At 46.4% G+C, this 17,444-nt stretch overlaps 1 protein-coding gene across 1 annotated transcript in view; it reads left to right on the forward strand.

Moving 5' to 3' along the window:
• Positions 1 to 17,287, forward strand: part of amph (amphiphysin) — a 48,264-nt gene extending 30,977 nt beyond the window's left edge. The window contains exons 15-18 of the mRNA XM_038279009.1: positions 13,285 to 13,521; positions 16,083 to 16,124; positions 16,398 to 16,661; positions 17,165 to 17,287. Coding sequence (XP_038134937.1) covers positions 13,285 to 13,521; positions 16,083 to 16,124; positions 16,398 to 16,661; positions 17,165 to 17,257 — 636 coding nt within the window. The 3' untranslated portion in view covers positions 17,258 to 17,287. The remainder of the gene's footprint in view (positions 1 to 13,284; positions 13,522 to 16,082; positions 16,125 to 16,397; positions 16,662 to 17,164) is intronic.
• The last annotated feature ends 157 nt before the right edge of the window (positions 17,288 to 17,444 follow it).

A 17,444-nucleotide genomic window follows, 5' to 3' on the forward strand; every position in this document is an offset into this window, starting at 1 on the left:
ACGGGTCACCTATAGGGGGGCTGGGAGGGGAGCCATATTCAATGAGGTGTGGGGCCCATTCAATGGCCCGCTACGAACGGGTCACCTATAGGGGGGCTGGGAGGGGAGCCATATTCAATGAGGTGTGGGGCCCATTCAATGGCCCGCTACGAACGGGTCACCTATAGGGGGGCTGGGAGGGGAGGCATATTCAATGAGGTGTGGGGCCCATTCCATGGCCCGCTACGAACGGGTCACCTATAGGGGGGCTGGGAGGGGAGCCATATTCAATGAGGTGTGGGGCCCATTCCATGGCCCGCTACGAACGGGTCACCTATAGGGGGGCTGGGAGGGGAGCCATATTCAATGAGGTGTGGGGCCCATTCAATGGCCCGCTACGAACGGGTCACCTATAGGGGGGCTGGGAGGGGAGCCATATTCAATGAGGTGTGGGGCCCATTCAGTGGCTAGCTACGAACGGGTCACCTATAGGGGGGCTGGGAGGGGAGCCATATCCAATGAGGTGTGGGGCCCATGCAATGGCCCACTACGAACGGGTCACCTTTAGGGGGGCTGGGAGGGGAGCCATATTCAAAGACGTGTGGGGCCCATTCTTTGGCTCGCTACGAATGGGTCACCTATAGGGGGGCTGGGAGGGGAGCCATATTCAATGAGGTGTGGGGCCCATTCAATGGCCAGCTACGAAGGGTCACCTATAGGGGGGCTGGGAGGGGAGCCATATCCAATGAGGTGTGGGGCCCATTCAATGGCCCGCTACGAACGGATCACCTATAGGGGGGCTGGGAGGGGAGGCATATTCAATGAGGTGTAGGGCCCATTCAATGGCCAGCTACGAACGGGTCACCTATAGGGGGGCTGGGAGGGGAGCCATATTCAATGAGGGGTGGGGCCCATTCAGTGGCCCGCTACAAACGGGTCAACTATGGGGGGCTGGGAGGGGAGCCATATTCAATGAGGGGTGGGGCCCATTCAGTGGCCCGCTACAAACGGGTCACCTATAGGGGGGCTGGGAGGGGAGCCATATTCAATGAGGTGTGGGGCCCATTCAGTGGCCCGCTACGAACGGGTCACCTATAGGGTGGCTGGGAGGGGAGCCATATTCAATGAGGGGTGGGGCCCATTCAGTGGCCCGCTACAAACGGGTCACCTATAGGGGGGCTGGGAGGGGAGCCATATTCTATGAGGTGTGGGGCCCATTCAGTGGCCCACTACAAATGGGTCACCTATGGGGGGCTGGGAGGGGAGCCATATTCAATGAGGGGTGGGGCCCATTCAGTGGCCCGCTACAAACGGGTCACCTATAGGGGGGCTGGGAGGGGAGCCATATTCAATGAGTGGTGGGGCCCATTCAGTGGCCCGCTACAAACGGGTCACCTATAGGGGGGCTGGGAGGGGAGCCATATTCAATGAGGTGTGGGGCCCATTCAATGGCCGGCTACGAACGGGTCACCTATGGGGTGCTGGGAGGGGAGCCATATTCAATGAGGTGTGGGGCCCATTCAGTGGCCCGCTACGAACGGGTCACCTATAGGGTGGCTGGGAGGGGAGCCATATTCAATGAGTGGTGGGGCCCATTCAGTGGCCCGCTACGAAGGGTCACCTATAGGGGGGCTGGGAGGGGAGCCATATTCAATGAGGTGTGGGGCCCATTCAATGGCCCGCTACGAACAAGTCACCTATGGGGGGCTGGGAGGGGAGCCATATTCAATGAGGTGTGGGGCCCATTCAGTGGCCCGCTACAAACGGGTCACCTATGGGGGGCTGGGAGGGGAGCCATATTCAATGAGGTGTGGGGCCCATTCAGTGGCCCGCTACAAACGGGTCACCTATAGGGGGGCTGGGAGGGGAGCCATATTCTATGAGGTGTGGGGCCCATTCAGTGGCCCGCTACAAACGGGTCACCTATGGGGGGCTGGGAGGGGAGCCATATTCAATGAGGGGTGGGGCCCATTCAGTGGCCCGCTACAAACGGGTCACCTATAGGGGGGCTGGGAGGGGAGCCATATTCAATGAGGTGTGGGGCCCATTCAGTGGCCCGCTACGAACGGGTCACCTATAGGGTGGCTGGGAGGGGAGCCATATTCAATGAGGTGTGGGGCCCATTACATGGCCCGCTACGAAGGGGTCACCTATAGGGGGGCTGGGAGGGGAGCCATATTCAATGAGGGGTGGGGCCCATTCAGTGGCCCGCTACAAACGGGTCACCTATAGGGTGGCTGGGAGGGGAGCCATATTCAATGAGGTGTGGGGCCCATTCAATGGCCCGCTACGAAGGGTCACCTATAGGGGGGCTGGGAGGGGAGCCATATTCAATGAGGTGTGGGGCCCATTCAATGGCCCGCTACGAACGGGTCACCTATGGGGGGCTGGGAGGGGAGCCATATTCAATGAGGTGTGGGGCCCATTCAGTGGCCCGCTACGAACGGGTCACCTATAGGGGGGCTGGGAGGGGAGCCATATTCAATGAGGGGTGGGGCCCATTCAGTGGCCCGCTACAAACGGGTCACCTATAGGGGGGCTGGGAGGGGAGCCATATTCAATGAGGTGTGGGGCCCATTCAATGGCCCGCTACGAAGGGTCACCTATAGGGGGGCTGGGAGGGGAGCCATATTCAATGAGGTGTGGGGCCCATTCAATGGCCCGCTACGAAGGGTCATCTATAGGGGGGCTGGGAGGGGAGCCATATTCAATGAGGTGTGGGGCCCATTCCATGGCCCGCTACGAAGGGTCACCTATAGGGGGGCTGGGAGGGGAGCCATATTCAATGAGGTGTGGGGCCCATTCCATGGCCCGCTACGTACGGGTCACCTATAGGGGGGCTGGGAGGGGAGGCATATTCAATGAGGTGTGGGGCCCATTCAATGGCCAGCTACGAAGGGTCACCTATAGGGGGGCTGGGAGGGGAGCCATATTCAATGAGGTGTGGGGCCCATTCAATGGCCCGCTACGAAGGGGTCACCTATAGGGGGGCTGGGAGGGGAGGCATATTCAATGAGGGGTGGGGCCCATTCAGTGGCCCGCTACGTACGGGTCACCTATAGGGTGGCTGGGAGGGGAGCCATATTCAATGAGGTGTGGGGCCCATTCAATGGCCAGCTACGAAGGGTCACCTATAGGGGGGCTGGGAGGGGAGCCATATTCAATGAGGGGTGGGGCCCATTCAGTGGCCCGCTACGTACGGGTCACCTATAGGGGGGCTGGGAGGGGAGGCATATTCAATGAGGTGTGGGGCCCATTCAATGGCCAGCTACGAAGGGTCACCTATAGGGGGGCTGGGAGGGGAGCCATATTCAATGAGGTGTGGGGCCCATTCAGTGGCCCGCTACAAACGGGTCACCTATAGGGGGGCTGGGAGGGGAGCCATATTCAATGAGGTGTGCGGCCCATTCAATGGCCCGCTACGAATGGGTCACCTATAGGGGGGCTGGGAGGGGAGCCATATTCAATGAGGTGTGGGGCCCATTCCATGTTGAATTACTGGACATGTAGGGATGTCTCCTTCTTATTGTATTTCATTAGACACAGGAACAGACTTTCTAAGGTGTTTTAGTGTTGTCTTGTTTTGTGATTTTTGTTATAGGTTGTAGGTCTGGCTTGTTATTTACATTGTTGCTGGACTGCTTTCTCTTTTTCGATTACTTTTATTATTATTATTATCACCTTGTTTTATGGTTATTTGTGTAGGGAAGACAAAATAAGAAAAAGCTGGATGGTTGCTAAGTGCACACAGGATATTTTTCTGATTCATGTTACTGTAACAAGATAATGGCTGCCCTTCTGTATATGTCAAAAAAACAATATAAAATATAAAAACAGGACAAAGTTGTATACTTTGTAAAAAGGTTCATGTTGTAATCTCTTTAATTCAATTCAATCTCAAGTCACATTAAAATCATAGAAAAACCTAAATAGACTTTGGGGTCAGATGAAGCCCAAAGGACAAAGTCCTAAAACTGCTGCAAACCTGGTTGTTTGAAGTTCAGCAGACATCATGTACAACCCGTGTTCTGTTTGTGTGCTTCCATCAATCTCCACATTATCTTCAAATTACACAAATTCATGGGCACATTATATGCAAAAGTAAATATTTACCACAAGCAGAGTTATTTTGCAAGTCTGAAAATCAACTGTGACTTCTGAAAATGAGGTGCAAACTGTGGCCCCCGTTACCATGAAGGGGGTGGTGGTGCAATGGCAGAGGATGGAGAGTTTCTCTGCAGAACATATTTGGACCATCCAAAGGGTGTGATAAGGGACTTATGGTACGGAGATTGGATTTTACAAGGACTGTTGGAAAAAGTGTCCAGCAAGGTAGAAGGTTTTATCCTTTGGATGATGTCCTCAACTTCTGGCTGTGAGACGACCGAAAAACAGCAGAAAGGTTGGGAAATCCCAGGCGGTGGGTCGGCAGGCGGGACAGGCAGTGGGGAGTAACTGGGTAGTAGGGAGTGATAAAGGTGTTGCACCTTTCTGCTGTGTCTTCTGTTTGAGAGTAACTTGGCGGTTTGAGAATGTAATTTATGGTTGAGAAAAGTTGCTTGGAGTTTCCAGGACTGTTGTTGATAATCTTTAAAAGGCATTTTATACATCTCCAGTCAGCCACATCGTTACATCATAGATGTTTGCAGATGCGGAGACATCTTGGCTCCAGCCTTATCAAAATATTACCCTTCGTTTTTAGCTCTCATTCCTTTCCCCAATCTTAACCACATGCAGAATAAAGATTATTACTGTATATCTGGACAGAGAAACTGTCTTAAATAGATAAACTATTGTGGAAAACATCAGTTCTGAAACGCAACAGGCAGGTAATACCTGGGTGTAATCAACTCACATATCTTCAATGATTATCCTAACACTTCTTTAGAATAGGTTTGAGCTTTTAAAATGGTTATTTCAGGTGTGCTGTTGTTTCCTAGAGATGGCAGGTTATTTCCTAGGTCACCCAGAGGTCAACCAGCCCCTCATTCAGCTCCTCATACAATCTAAACTATCTAGCCTACTTTTTCAGAGCTACTTAATTTCTGTAGGAAAAACTATGGTTGGTGCTGATTTGGTTTTTCAGATAGAATGATTTTTTATTACAGTTGATGACATCACCATCCCAGCAGGTGTTAGTGCAGTGCTTGTTTCCTGATCTATAGTTATTGCATAACATCAGAGTCATTCCTGAATATAACAGTGGGCATGTCATCTTTGGACCTGCCGTTATCCCTAGCAACCCATGTCATTTCCTGTGAGCATCAAACAATAAAAGCCCAGGTGAACTTTAACATCACAGGCTTTTGCTAAATTTTTCTCCATGAACAACTTTTGAATCTCCTTGGGGAGACCATCAGATTTTAGAAATCAGATTTGCTTTGGTTCATCCAGATGCAGCTCTGATCGGTCTGATTCAGCAGGACTTCCTTCTAAATCTACCCCCTTCAGGAAACCCCGATGCTGGGCAATGGGCAGTGACAGACCGGGCTCTGTGCTGGAGGTGAGGGAGGATGATGAACAGTCCTTCTTGGACTAAATTAAAACAGCCACAGGCCCAGCATGTATCTAGGCTGGAAGCCACACGATGACCGCAAGTCGTGCCTGCGGCCAATCCTGGTGCAACCAGCTGAGACGACTGTGACGTCACCTTCAAGTCGTATTGAATTATTGAACACATGGTTCATGAGCTAATCTCCATAAATAATCTAGACACCACTTTTAAACCTTAAACCACGAAAGCACATTGCAATGCAGAGTACCACTGACAGATTCTTTGCCATGCTCTAACCAGGTTCCTTTAATGAATGTCTTAAGTTCAAAGCGAACGCAGCCGGAGCAGGAAAAACGCGTCTGCTGCTTCATTTTTTATGCTTGTCCAAGTTTAGTTCTGACTCGTGGCTGAAGCATCTTTGCTGCTCCGGTTGTACGGTGGAAAAGTGGTCTGATGCGCGGTGGGCGGAGCTACTCTATCCTTTCTCTGCCTTGCAGCTATATTTGCTGTGATCAGTGGGAATAAAGTACTTTTAATATGTTTTTAAGTGGGAAAGTCCACCTGAAAACTTTGTGCAGTCAGTTCATCCAGATTACCATCCTGCCTTCCAATATTATTTCTGTCAGAGCCATTCAGACCCCCCCATACCGGAGGGGCGCTGTCATTAGGAATCCCATTCAACAGCAGCCTCTGGCCCGCCGCCTCCTCGCGGTTCGCCTCGGCGGCTAGAAGGCGTTTTTCCATGTACCTAATCCAAACTGCAGGCGCTGGGATAATAAAAGCGAAGTTTCAGGTTTCAGAATTCAAAGTTAATTTAGTCGTTAATAAACTGTTTCAGAGGAGTGATCATAGCGCTCTGCATCAGCAGTGCTGTGTCTGACTCCCTGCCAGCTCCCAGATCAGCTTCTCTCATTGGTTGATGCGGCGCGTCGACCAATAACGCTCCCGACGCGCTGCTTCAGCTGTTTAGACGCGCTGCGCCTGCTGCTCATAAAGCGCTGTGGGACATTTTGCTGCAACTTGACGTGCATCAACCATAGACTTTGCATGTAAACATTGTACTCCTCCTGCTGCGTTTGGTGTGAACGCAGCTTTAACGTTGATCGTTTTATGCAGCCACTCGTCAGCTATCACACAGCCATTTTAGATCAGGTAACATCTCTCAAGTCTAGCAGTCTGTCATTATCAAGCCCTGTCTTTGGATCAATGAGAGCATCCTGAATCACAAAACGCTGTGTTGAAAAACGGCTGTGGAAATCCTCTAAACTTGGAAGTTCACAGACATCACCTGTGGGACTTAAATTCTTCTCTAATTGAAACGACAAAGGCTTTCAGATCTGACTATGTTTATCATCTGATAACAAATAATACGGTTTTATTTGAAGCCATTAACTCTGGTGTGCCCCAGTGTCCTGGTTGATTTATTTCACTGACATGGTCCTCATTTGGACCTGTACTACTGTAGGTTATCACTGCTTTGGTGTCCAAAATGAAACCCTCCTCCTACCCATGTGATGTTTTTCCCACTAAGCTACTCCTGAAGGTTTTTAAATTAGTTGGACCTTGGGTGACAACAAACTTCAAACTGTCCCACTCTTCTGTGGCAGTTAACAGCCTTGATCAAGCCAAAACTAAGAACTATATGCCAATATCTAAACTTCCTTTTGTGGCCAAAATCTTAGAAAAGGTGGCGTCTAAATAACTCATATCTTTCCTAGAGGCAAGTAAGATATACAATGGTTTTTAGTCTGGTTTCTGGACACACCGCTCCACTCAAACGGCGCTGCTAAAAGCTTCAAGTGACATCCTGATGTAAGCTGGATGATCGGGTGAACTGTAAAGAGCCTTGAGATGACAAGTGTTGTGAATTGGCACTATAGAAATAAAGTGAATAGAATTCAATTGAACTGACTCAGGTAAATGTATTGCCCTAGTTCAGCTTAGGAGGACAGGCCAAGCTTAGATAAGCTTAGGATGAGTGGAAGAATGATAAACTTCAGGTCTGGCTTTAAATATTAAGATGCAGCTGGAGTTCCTCTCAGGAAGCTGTTATGGAGGTTATTGCACCACTTCTGCATTCAGTTATAAACTGCAGCCTGACCTCTAGTGTTTTTCTCTCTAATATAAGCCTGGTGGGAATCTATTTTATTTGTGGAACAATTTGGATTAGAAGGGAAACTATAAGTCATAATTTCCAGCTATAATTGATTATAATAATATTTATTACCATATGGAAATAACCAGTGTTGTGCCTGAACGCGTTCATTGAACGAAAGTTCATGAACTCGTTCATATTTTGGGCGAACGTGAACTGAACGTACTGCATTACTGCCTGATGAACGTTATTGTGAACTCGTTCATTCTGGTGTCTGTGAACGGCACGCTCTCTCAGTTCAACTCCGTTCAATAGGTTGCCAGATTTCTATAGAGTCCTCCAGGCGAAACCCCGGCTAAATCACACCGTAAACAGGCCTTAATATGTAGCGGGAAAAACACCCAATCTGGCAACAGCAGCTACCAGCGTCGTAGCCTACATCCGCGTGCGTCATCAAAACAAAATGCAGCATGGAAGCCACAGCAGCATAGAGGCGACTTAAAACAGGTTTATGACCAGGTGGTCGGTGAGGACGATGGCAACAAGTTTGCCCGCCGGCTTTCAGTAAAAAAATCCGCACTTCAGTAACCTTAAATTCCTACCTCAGCCTGGTCCCTCAGTTTGTGTTAGTAAAATCTTCTTGAGCGGAGGTCTTCAACAGGGGATCCGCGACCCCTAGGGGGTCTACGGAGGTACTGCATGAGGGTCTGCATGGTTAGTTGATATTTTTATATTCCCCCCCTGCAATTTTTCCCCCACTAATTGAAATGTCTTTAAATACTCATTAACATGAAATCAACACACTGTAGTAAACAGATAAATGGAGGCAGAAGATGTCTTTCAGTCATCAATGCTCACATTCAGCGACACACAGGAGCTCTTTCAAGCTGGGCACCGTTTCCTTCACAACAACCAGGAATCAGAATCAGAAAAACTTTAATAATCCCAGGGAGAAATTAATTTCTTTACATTACTCCATCTGTAATAGAGTGACTATAGGACACAGTTTCATACAATATATATAGTTAGGGGGTCCCCGCTCCATCTCGCCATCAGTTTGGGGGTCCTTGGTCTGGAAAACATAGAAGACCCCTGTTCTTGAGGGTTTTACTATCCATGTAACTTGTTTGTTAAACCTGCCTGGTATAATTTTCCAGGATTCCTTTTTAGTATGTATTGAAATGGAATTTCAAATGGAAAAAATTATTAAAATAAAAAAAAAAAAACATTTGCACCTTAAAGACTACTTTCCTGTTTTTCTTTTAATAATTCCTCATAATAAAGACCATTCAAGCAGCACATTTTTCCTGATGTTTCTGAGAATATACTGTAGGGGTGAAAGCTGCAGCTGCTACTAGTGTGAAGTGAATGGACAGCAACAAAGCGTTAAAGCAACAATGGGGAAATGCTGTCCCCTCAATGCTAATGGAAACCCTGGTTGGATAAGGATTCAAAACTGGATATGAAGATGAAATCTGACGCACAGTTTCAGAGTTACAACTGATAAAATAATTGCTCTCTGTGGTTCTACAGTAGGCTATGGTGGAATTGAGCAATACATGAAAAAAAAAAAGAACTATGAGCTAGTTCATTTTTTGGTTTTGAATTATGAACTATGAACTGAACTAGTTCATTTTAAAATGTGTGAACTGAACTTTGAACTAGTTCACGTAGAAAGAGAACTTTCCCAACACTGGAAATAACCAGTCAACACCAAGTTATGACTGACTGGTCCCTGTGCAGGTGGGAAGTGTAGAACCCAGATTTGTAGATATGTATCTAACTACCCCAGGTTAATCTTGACTTGAGATAAATAGTCTCTACTGCTCTTCAGATAATGTCAACAACTTTATCATTTGACACTAATAGCCTGCAAACATTAACACTGACTGTCATCTGTGCTTTTTCATTGCAAATAGAAGCCATTCTATGAAATGCACTGATCCCATCAACTCTTTGATTTTGTGACCAACAGCGCTCCTCTGTCATCCACTGGAGATAAAGATCAAGTTCATTTCTGACGGCTGGCTAAGCAAAACATTTCCACTTTAAAGACCAGATTAGACAGACAGGAAATACGACGTTTCATCTCAAAATAAGCAGGGAGCTTTCTGAGTGCATGAACCAAAGGTGGCTTTATTCAGCAAGAGACCTGAGAAATGCTGCTGCAGTGAATTATCTTCTTGCTTGTTCTTTAAGTGTCTGAGCAGAGCTTTTTAGTCACTGGGTGTCAGACTAGTTTTCTGTTATTTAATGGGGTTTAGATTGGTGTGTTCAGATTGTCAAAACTAAGATGCCTAACAAACAAACACTGTAGTTACACAGTTGAATTCTGTTGCAGTGGACACCCCATAGCTCCTCACTTGCAGGGTTTACTTTATATCAGCAACTGCCCCTCCTCATAAAAAAACTGAATTCAAATATTTGAACTTATCTTTACTGACTTACTCACATTAACTTAGTTTATCCCCTTCCTGAAATTCTATTAGTGACATTCTAAACACAGAAAGGCTCAATATTTTGATAGACACATTATCCAAAATCCCTTTCAAAAAATGGTACTGTGGACTCACAGTCCTCTAAAACCAAAGAGCTGTTGTAAAGAAAATAGTCATTCAGTGAAAGCGTTTCCTGGACGGGGCCGCCTGTGGAGCTGGTTGACAGTTGCCTTTTGTATCTATGCTTCTTTTTCTATGTCTGCTTCTGTCTCCTTGAACCCCAGTGGGCCTCAGCAGATGGCCGCTCACACTGAGCCTGGTTCTGCTGGAGGTTTCTTCCTGTTCAAAGGGAGTTTTTCCTCTCCACTGTCGCTACAAGCATGCTTAGTGTGAGGGATTGCTGAAGAGTCAATGAGTCGATGCAATCAGCTGGTTTTCCTTAGATAGAAAACTTTGAATCAATCTGACTGGATGATCTGGTTGAACTGGAAAGTGACCTGAGATGACATGATGTGAATTGGAGCTATAGAAATAAACTGAATAGAATGGAATTGAAACTGAATTCATTTGCTTCAGTCCTATTTCTTAAATGCTCGTTTCTGTGTCTCCCTGGGATGTATACTTACTGAGGTATTAACAGAAAGGTTTAAAGAAGACCTTTAGAAAGGACTGTGGTCAGTGTGATGGTGTCATATAATTTTCACTGTGCAAACATATTTCAAGGCCTTATACTAACTTAGCAACACAGAATATAAAGTGGACAGGACACAGAATTAATACATGCTGGAGGTCACGTACCAATCTTTGGAAATTCAACGTTCCTAATTGGTGATTCGCACGCAATCAGGTTGTAAGCTAAGAAATGTTGGCATTAACAGAGAACACCTTTTTCCTGTTCAGGTGTCAAACAGGCCAATTTAGGACATACACACACATACATACACCAGCAAGACTGCGAAAAAAACTGAGATGTCTGACCATGTAGCGCTGAGCTTATGAGCTTATGAAGTGTTTAAGCTGTAGGAATTCAAATTGTAAATAAATGTCTCCTCCCTCCGGAGGACAAAATGGCATTCATCGTTTTCAAGTGTTATTCTTTCCATCATAAGAGAATTCTAGCAATGAGCTTCTACAATTGGTGCATTGGCCGGGAATAAAACCCCAGTGGGAATCGAACCCTAGTCAGCTGCTTGGAAGGCAGCTATGCATATCTACAATTCTGCTTCCTGGATTTCCATTATCTTTATGTAGTGGATTTAGTTACACTTCTCATCCAAATTTCAGCTTTTTCGGTTTCCCTGAGGAGGGGTTCTGGGATCTTCTGCCCCCCAGCCTTACCAACACTACAGCTTAATATTTCTAATGGATTTTTAACGTTCATTTCTGGGAAACCAAATAATCTATCACACCGTTTAATGATGAGAAGTTTCCCCACAATAACCTTTGTCAGAAGTATATGGAGTATCAGATTTTTGTTGGTTGATTCTGTTTTCTTAGAGCACACCAATGGGGCATCTGTTTGGTCACCATGTTCTCTGTGGATATTGGCAGCTCTACTTGCCCTTCCATGGAAGGATTAGCAATGCAAAAAGGACCAGGGACATGTCTTATGCCAACACAATCATTTTGTAAAGGACCTGCATAGACTATGATGAACTAGATACTGCTGCTTGAGCCTTTCTGGGTTCACTGCATCTCCCAAAGTTGTTCTTATGGATGGCTATACAATGAAAAAAAGAAGTGTTTGAACCCGCATACTCACCCTGCTATTTTGCAATTTCTCACACTTAGAAATCATGGATGGGTCTGAAGTTGTCATCGTAGGTGCATGTCCACTTTGTAAGACATAAAAAATCCAGAAATCACAATGTACAATTTTTTTTTACTTATTTTCCTCACTGTAGATATTAATGAATATCTGGAGTCTGTCTCCTTCTAGAGGACAAAGCAAACAGCACCAGTAGTAATCCATCCAGACACGGCAGTTCTCATTGTTGATCTGATTATGCTACGTTCACACAGGAAGCACTTTGGGCAGCAGCAAACCATCTGCTGCTTCATTTTTCAAGCTTGTACATTTTAATTCCGGCAAGGCTCAAGATCATCAAGGACGCCCTTGAGGCGCGTCCAGTAAAGTGAGTCCAGATGCTTCTGCTGCTGTTCGATGCCAGAGAGCAGCTTTGCTATATTAGCTGTGATCAGCGGGTAGAAAGTAGTTAGAATCTATGTTGAAGTGAGAAAGTCCTCCTGAAAACATGGCCTGTGCAGTCAGTTCATCCAGATTACCATCCTGCCTTCAAAGATTATTTCTCTGTGGGAGCCGCTCAGACCCCCACATACCGGCGCTGCGCTGTCACTGGGAATCCCCAGCAGCAGCTGCCTCAGGCCCGCTCGCCTCTCCAGGGTTTTCCCCTCCTGTTGGTGGCGGCTGGAAGTAGATGTTAGCGTTTTTCAGGTCTGTGCTACAAACTGCAGGCAGCAGGATAATAAAAGCCAACATATTCTGCCGGCAGGTTTCTACATTTGAAGTTAATTTAGGCGTTAATAAACTGTTTCAGAGGAGTGATCATAGCGCTCTGCATCAGCAGTGCTGCGTCTGACTCCCTGCCAGCTCCCAGATCAGCTTCTCTCATTGGTTGATGCGGCGCATCCAGCAGCTAAAGTTTCCAACTCCAGCAGCTGCTGCTTGTGAAGCGCATCACGTGCCTCAGAAGCTCACGAGGCGCTGCTCAGATTCATGAAGATGTGCTGCTCCTGCTGCTCTAGACAAACTGCCGGACCTTCTGATGCGCCTTGATGCATGTTGACCATAGACCACCGGCCTCTGCTGCTTCAATCGCATGTGGTCTGAACGTAGCATTAGAGAACTACAGTATTTTATTTGGCTCAACCTAATTTAGATAACATGTTCTAACTCTTGATGCAGTATGTTTATAGAAATTGCCTGCATTACTTGTAGAGCACAGCCGGATACACAATTTAGCTTCAAACAAATTTTTCTGCTGAAAGCACAATATGTGCATCAGTCCACTTGGTTGCTGTATTGTTGATGTGATATTTGCCCGTGATCTTCTTGGACCAGAAAAGGTTTCTTGATAGAAGGGTTAGTTTTACCCCTCCATACAGCTACAATAACTATGTAACCCTAAAACACATACTGTGAACTGAAGCTTATTTATTATGGCTGCTAACAGTCAATAAGCCCATAAATGTCTGCTGTTGCTCTGCATAGAGCAAGGGTCAAACTTTAACATGAGTTTCTTGTTTTGCTCCAACAGGCTGATGAATCCGGATTTGTGGCCGACTGGTCTGCAGACTTCGGTTCAGTGCCAGCAAATGAAGATGATGCTTCAGCTGCAGTCTCAGCTGCTTCAGGAACTGTGGATGAAATGCCAGAAGGAGAGCGGTTCAGTGTTCAGGGAGAAGCTCAGTGCTGGCAGAAGCCCGAAGGCTCACTACCAGATGGAGACTTAACTACTGTCCAGGACAGTGAGTCCAGAGCTAAGGAAGATGAGGTTAGCAGCTGGGAAACCCTGACTCACTCTAACCTCCACCAGTCTAGTGGGGTTAGAGATGAGAATTACCTGGTAGAGTTAGGCAGAGAAAATGTGGGGCAGGAATATCGTAGGAAATCTACTCCAGGTCTTCTTTTCACCAATGAATTTGGTGAAGAGATTGAGGATGGCGAAGGCTACAGTGGGGATAAGAGGTCCAGGTCTTTAGATGGATCTGGGTCAGAGTATGAGACAGCTGAAGAATGGGCTGATGGTGGCCAGGGAGGAGGCTGGATGAGTGCCGATGACGAACTCTCATATGACTATGGGAATATTGCTGAGAACAAAGAAAGTGCATCAAACAAACAAGAGTCAGAAGAGCAAAATGACCCCACATTCCTTAACAGAAATATTTCTGAAGCAAGAGAACACCGTTGGGGAATGTCTGCCAAGGCAGATTGTTCAGGTCCTGATGAATTGGATTCAAAGCAATGTGCTAAATCCCAGGTGGGATTTGGGTTTAAATCTGATCTGTTTGCAGAATCCAAGGAGGGAGCAGGGTTTGAATCGGATTCATTTTCAGAATCCCAGGGGGGGATTGGGTTTAAATCAGATACGCTCGCAGAATCTCCGGGGGGGATTGAGTTTGAATCCAATCCGCTTGCTAAATCCCAGGGGGGTATTGGGTTTGAATCCGGTCCTTTTGCAGAATCAAAGGGGGGGATTGGGTTTGAATCTGATCCGCTTACAAAATCCCAGGGGGGTATTGGGTTTGAATCCGATCCGTTTGCAGAATCCCAGGGGGGTATTGGGTTTGAATCCGATCCGTTTGCAGAATCGCAGGTGGGAGCTGGGTTTGAGTCCGATCTGTTTGCAGAATCTCAGGGGGGAGCTGGGTTTGAGTCCAATCCACTTGCAGAATCCCAGGGGGGTATTGGGTTTGAATCCGATCCGTTTGCAGAATCCCAGGGGGGTATTGGGTTTGAATCCGATCTGTTTGCAGAATCGCAGACGGGAACTGGGTTTAAGTCCGATCCGTTTGCAGAATCACAGGTGGGAGCTGGGTTTGAGTCCGATCCGTTTGCAGAATCCCAGGGGGGAGCTGGGTTTGAGTCCGATCCGTTTGCAGAATCCCAGGGGGGAGCTGGGTTTGAGTCCGATCCGTTTGCAGAATCCCAGGGGGGAGCTGGGTTTGAGTCCGATCCGTTTGCAGAATCCCAGGCGGGAGCTGGGTTTGAGTCCGATCCATTTGCAGAATCCCAGGGGGGAGCTGGGTTAAAGTCCGATCCGTTTGCAGAATCCCAGGGGGGAGCTGGGTTTGAGTCCGATCCATTTGCAGAATCCCAGGGGGGAGCTGGGTTTGAGTCTGATCTGTTTGCAGAATCCCAGGGGGGAGCTGGGTTAAAGTCCGATCTGTTTGCAGAATCCCAGGGGGGAGCTGGGTTTGAGTCCGATCCGTTTGCAGAATCCCAGGGGGGAGCTGGGTTTGAGTCCGATCCGTTTGCAGAATCCCAGGAGGGAGTTGGGTTTGAGTCCGATCCGTTTGCAGAATCCCAGGGGGGAGCTGGGTTTGAGTCCGATCCGTTTGCAGAATCCCAGGGGGGAGCTGGGTTTGAGTCCGATCCGTTTGCAGAATCCCAGGGGGGAGCTGGGTTTGGATGTGAAACATTTTATGAAGGCCAGTTTAGAGATAACACAGTTGGATTTGGGTCAGATCCAGTTTCTGGGCCTTTAATGAATTGTGGAAGTGAAGTCAGTGACATTAGAAGTAGTAGTAGGGATTCAGACACAATTGCCAACAGCTTTCCAACAGTCTCTTCTGGAACTGAAGATCCAACTCAACAAACAAACTACATTTGTGGAGCTGCTGCAGCTGGAATGAAAGAAGTTAACAAGCACAGAAATCCCAAAGAACCAGAAAATTCAGATATGTCTGAAGATGAGGCTGCAAACCGAAGGTTGGAAAAGTTGTACCAAGAGCTAGACACAGGAAAGGAAGAGGTACCTGACCTCCCTCCCCTCCAATACGATAGACTAGTGTAGAGTAGCAAACTGCAGAAGTACCCTTCCTGCTTTCACCCCCACCCGAATTAGGTAAACCCCGTCAAATATCATAGAAGCAGGACACCAGCCTGAGCTCTTCCTCTTTGCTGTCTCTAAAAGTCCTCTGTTGGTACCTTCATAGCTAGTTTACACTGAAACCTTTTTTTCAGCTGAATTAACCAAATCCTGTTTCTGCAAGTCAGCTGGTTTTTAAGGGACCCCCAAAGGTAACAGATTTTTTATCTCTTGGTTTTCAGTTTATTCTCCATCAATATTAACAGGCTTTATTTGGTCAACCAGTTCTTTCAGATAACAGAAACCATTTGATATTCAAACGTGTACTAGACAGAAGTGACTTTTAAAGAAGACTGACCCCACCGGCATGTTAACTGGACCAGAATCTGTTATTATAGCACCAAAGATTAGCTCCTACCTCCTCATGTGTGTTATTCTATCCATGTTACCCTCCTGAATGAAGTCTAAGCCTTTTTGCCTGACATTCTCTTATTTTCTCTGACTTTGTTGCACGCCACCTTTAGGATGCTGCTGCTTCATCATTCTTTACAGATTTTGATAACATGGTGAGTTTAGGTAACCTTTGTTACGTTTATTTATTTGAACCTTAATGTAAAACCTTTTTATTTGATTAAATGTAAAAAGTGTGGATTGTTTTAAGGTTCACTACCTTCAGCTGGTTAGCGATGACCCTGTCTTATTGTTTTAGCGTTAGCGGGGAGAATACATGTTGCACTGATTATTTAGAGAATTATTTAGAAATAATAATATGTAAAACCTTGGCAAGCAGAGGGGCTGACTGAACTCCCCGTAGCTCAATCAGTGTCTCTTTACTTAAGAATGAAGCTCAGACTGACTCAACAGAAGCAACACAGAAGGAAGAAGCTGATGAGCAGAGTGCAGCTTCAGTTCCCACTGCTGCAGCGGACCAAGATGCGAGTCCGCCTCTTCCTGCTGCCAAAGACACCCAGCATCAGCCTATGGAGGCTGAAATGTGTGAAGCTGCAGCCCCCCCTGCTGGAGAGGTCAGGGAAGACCCATCCCCTCCTGCTGAATATGAAAAAGAAGAAGCTTCAGACAATTTGCATGAAAAGAAAGTAGCTGTGAGTGGAAACGTTCCAAAATTAATTATCATCATCATCATCACCAACGTCATCTCTACTCTTCATCATCATCATCATCATCATCAGGCCTTCATTTTTATGTCAAGGATTTTCACTCATCATTTCATCATTTCATCATTTAATTAGCAAACCTCATTTTCTGCTTCTTCCTCATGCCGATGCTTCCTCTTCCTCATCAGGTCCCTTTTCTTCATCATTTATCCACCATCAGCATCTTCATCGTTTATATTTCAATATGGAATCAATCTAATCTTTACCAACAGAAGCTAATCGACAGCTTCTTCCTGTTCCTAAGATGATCATGATTGCCAATATTTAGTGTCTTATCTGCATCCTGCATCATTAACTAGGCCTGCCTGGCCCTGATGGTGCGTGCTCCGTCCTCACACCGTCGGAACAGGCTCAAACTGTCCTGCTGCTGCATCTTTGAAAACATTTCTATGTTTAATAGTTTCCTGTTTTTATTGTGATTCTCTCCACAGACTGAAGCTGAGAGTCCAGAGAAGGCCCAGCCTGCAGAGGTTTGTTCACTTCATTTTCTTTACATACATTTTTGCTCACTTTTATTCTTTTAACAACAATTCCAGGTTAAAAAAGAAAACTAAAAATGTATTTAGTTTCATTTTAAATCTGGTTCAAAACAACAAAGCAACCCTGAGAGCATATTTATCCTCACTTTTTCCCAATAAACAATCAAATAATTGGAGTTTCTCTGGGAAAAAAAACATTATGAATGATGGATGATTATTCATAGTTTGTTCC

The sequence above is a fragment of the Cyprinodon tularosa genome, unplaced genomic scaffold (genome assembly GCF_016077235.1).
Source record: "Cyprinodon tularosa strain WSP-4 unplaced genomic scaffold, ASM1607723v1 ctg1464, whole genome shotgun sequence".
In the NCBI taxonomy this organism is placed as follows: domain Eukaryota; kingdom Metazoa; phylum Chordata; class Actinopteri; order Cyprinodontiformes; family Cyprinodontidae; genus Cyprinodon; species Cyprinodon tularosa.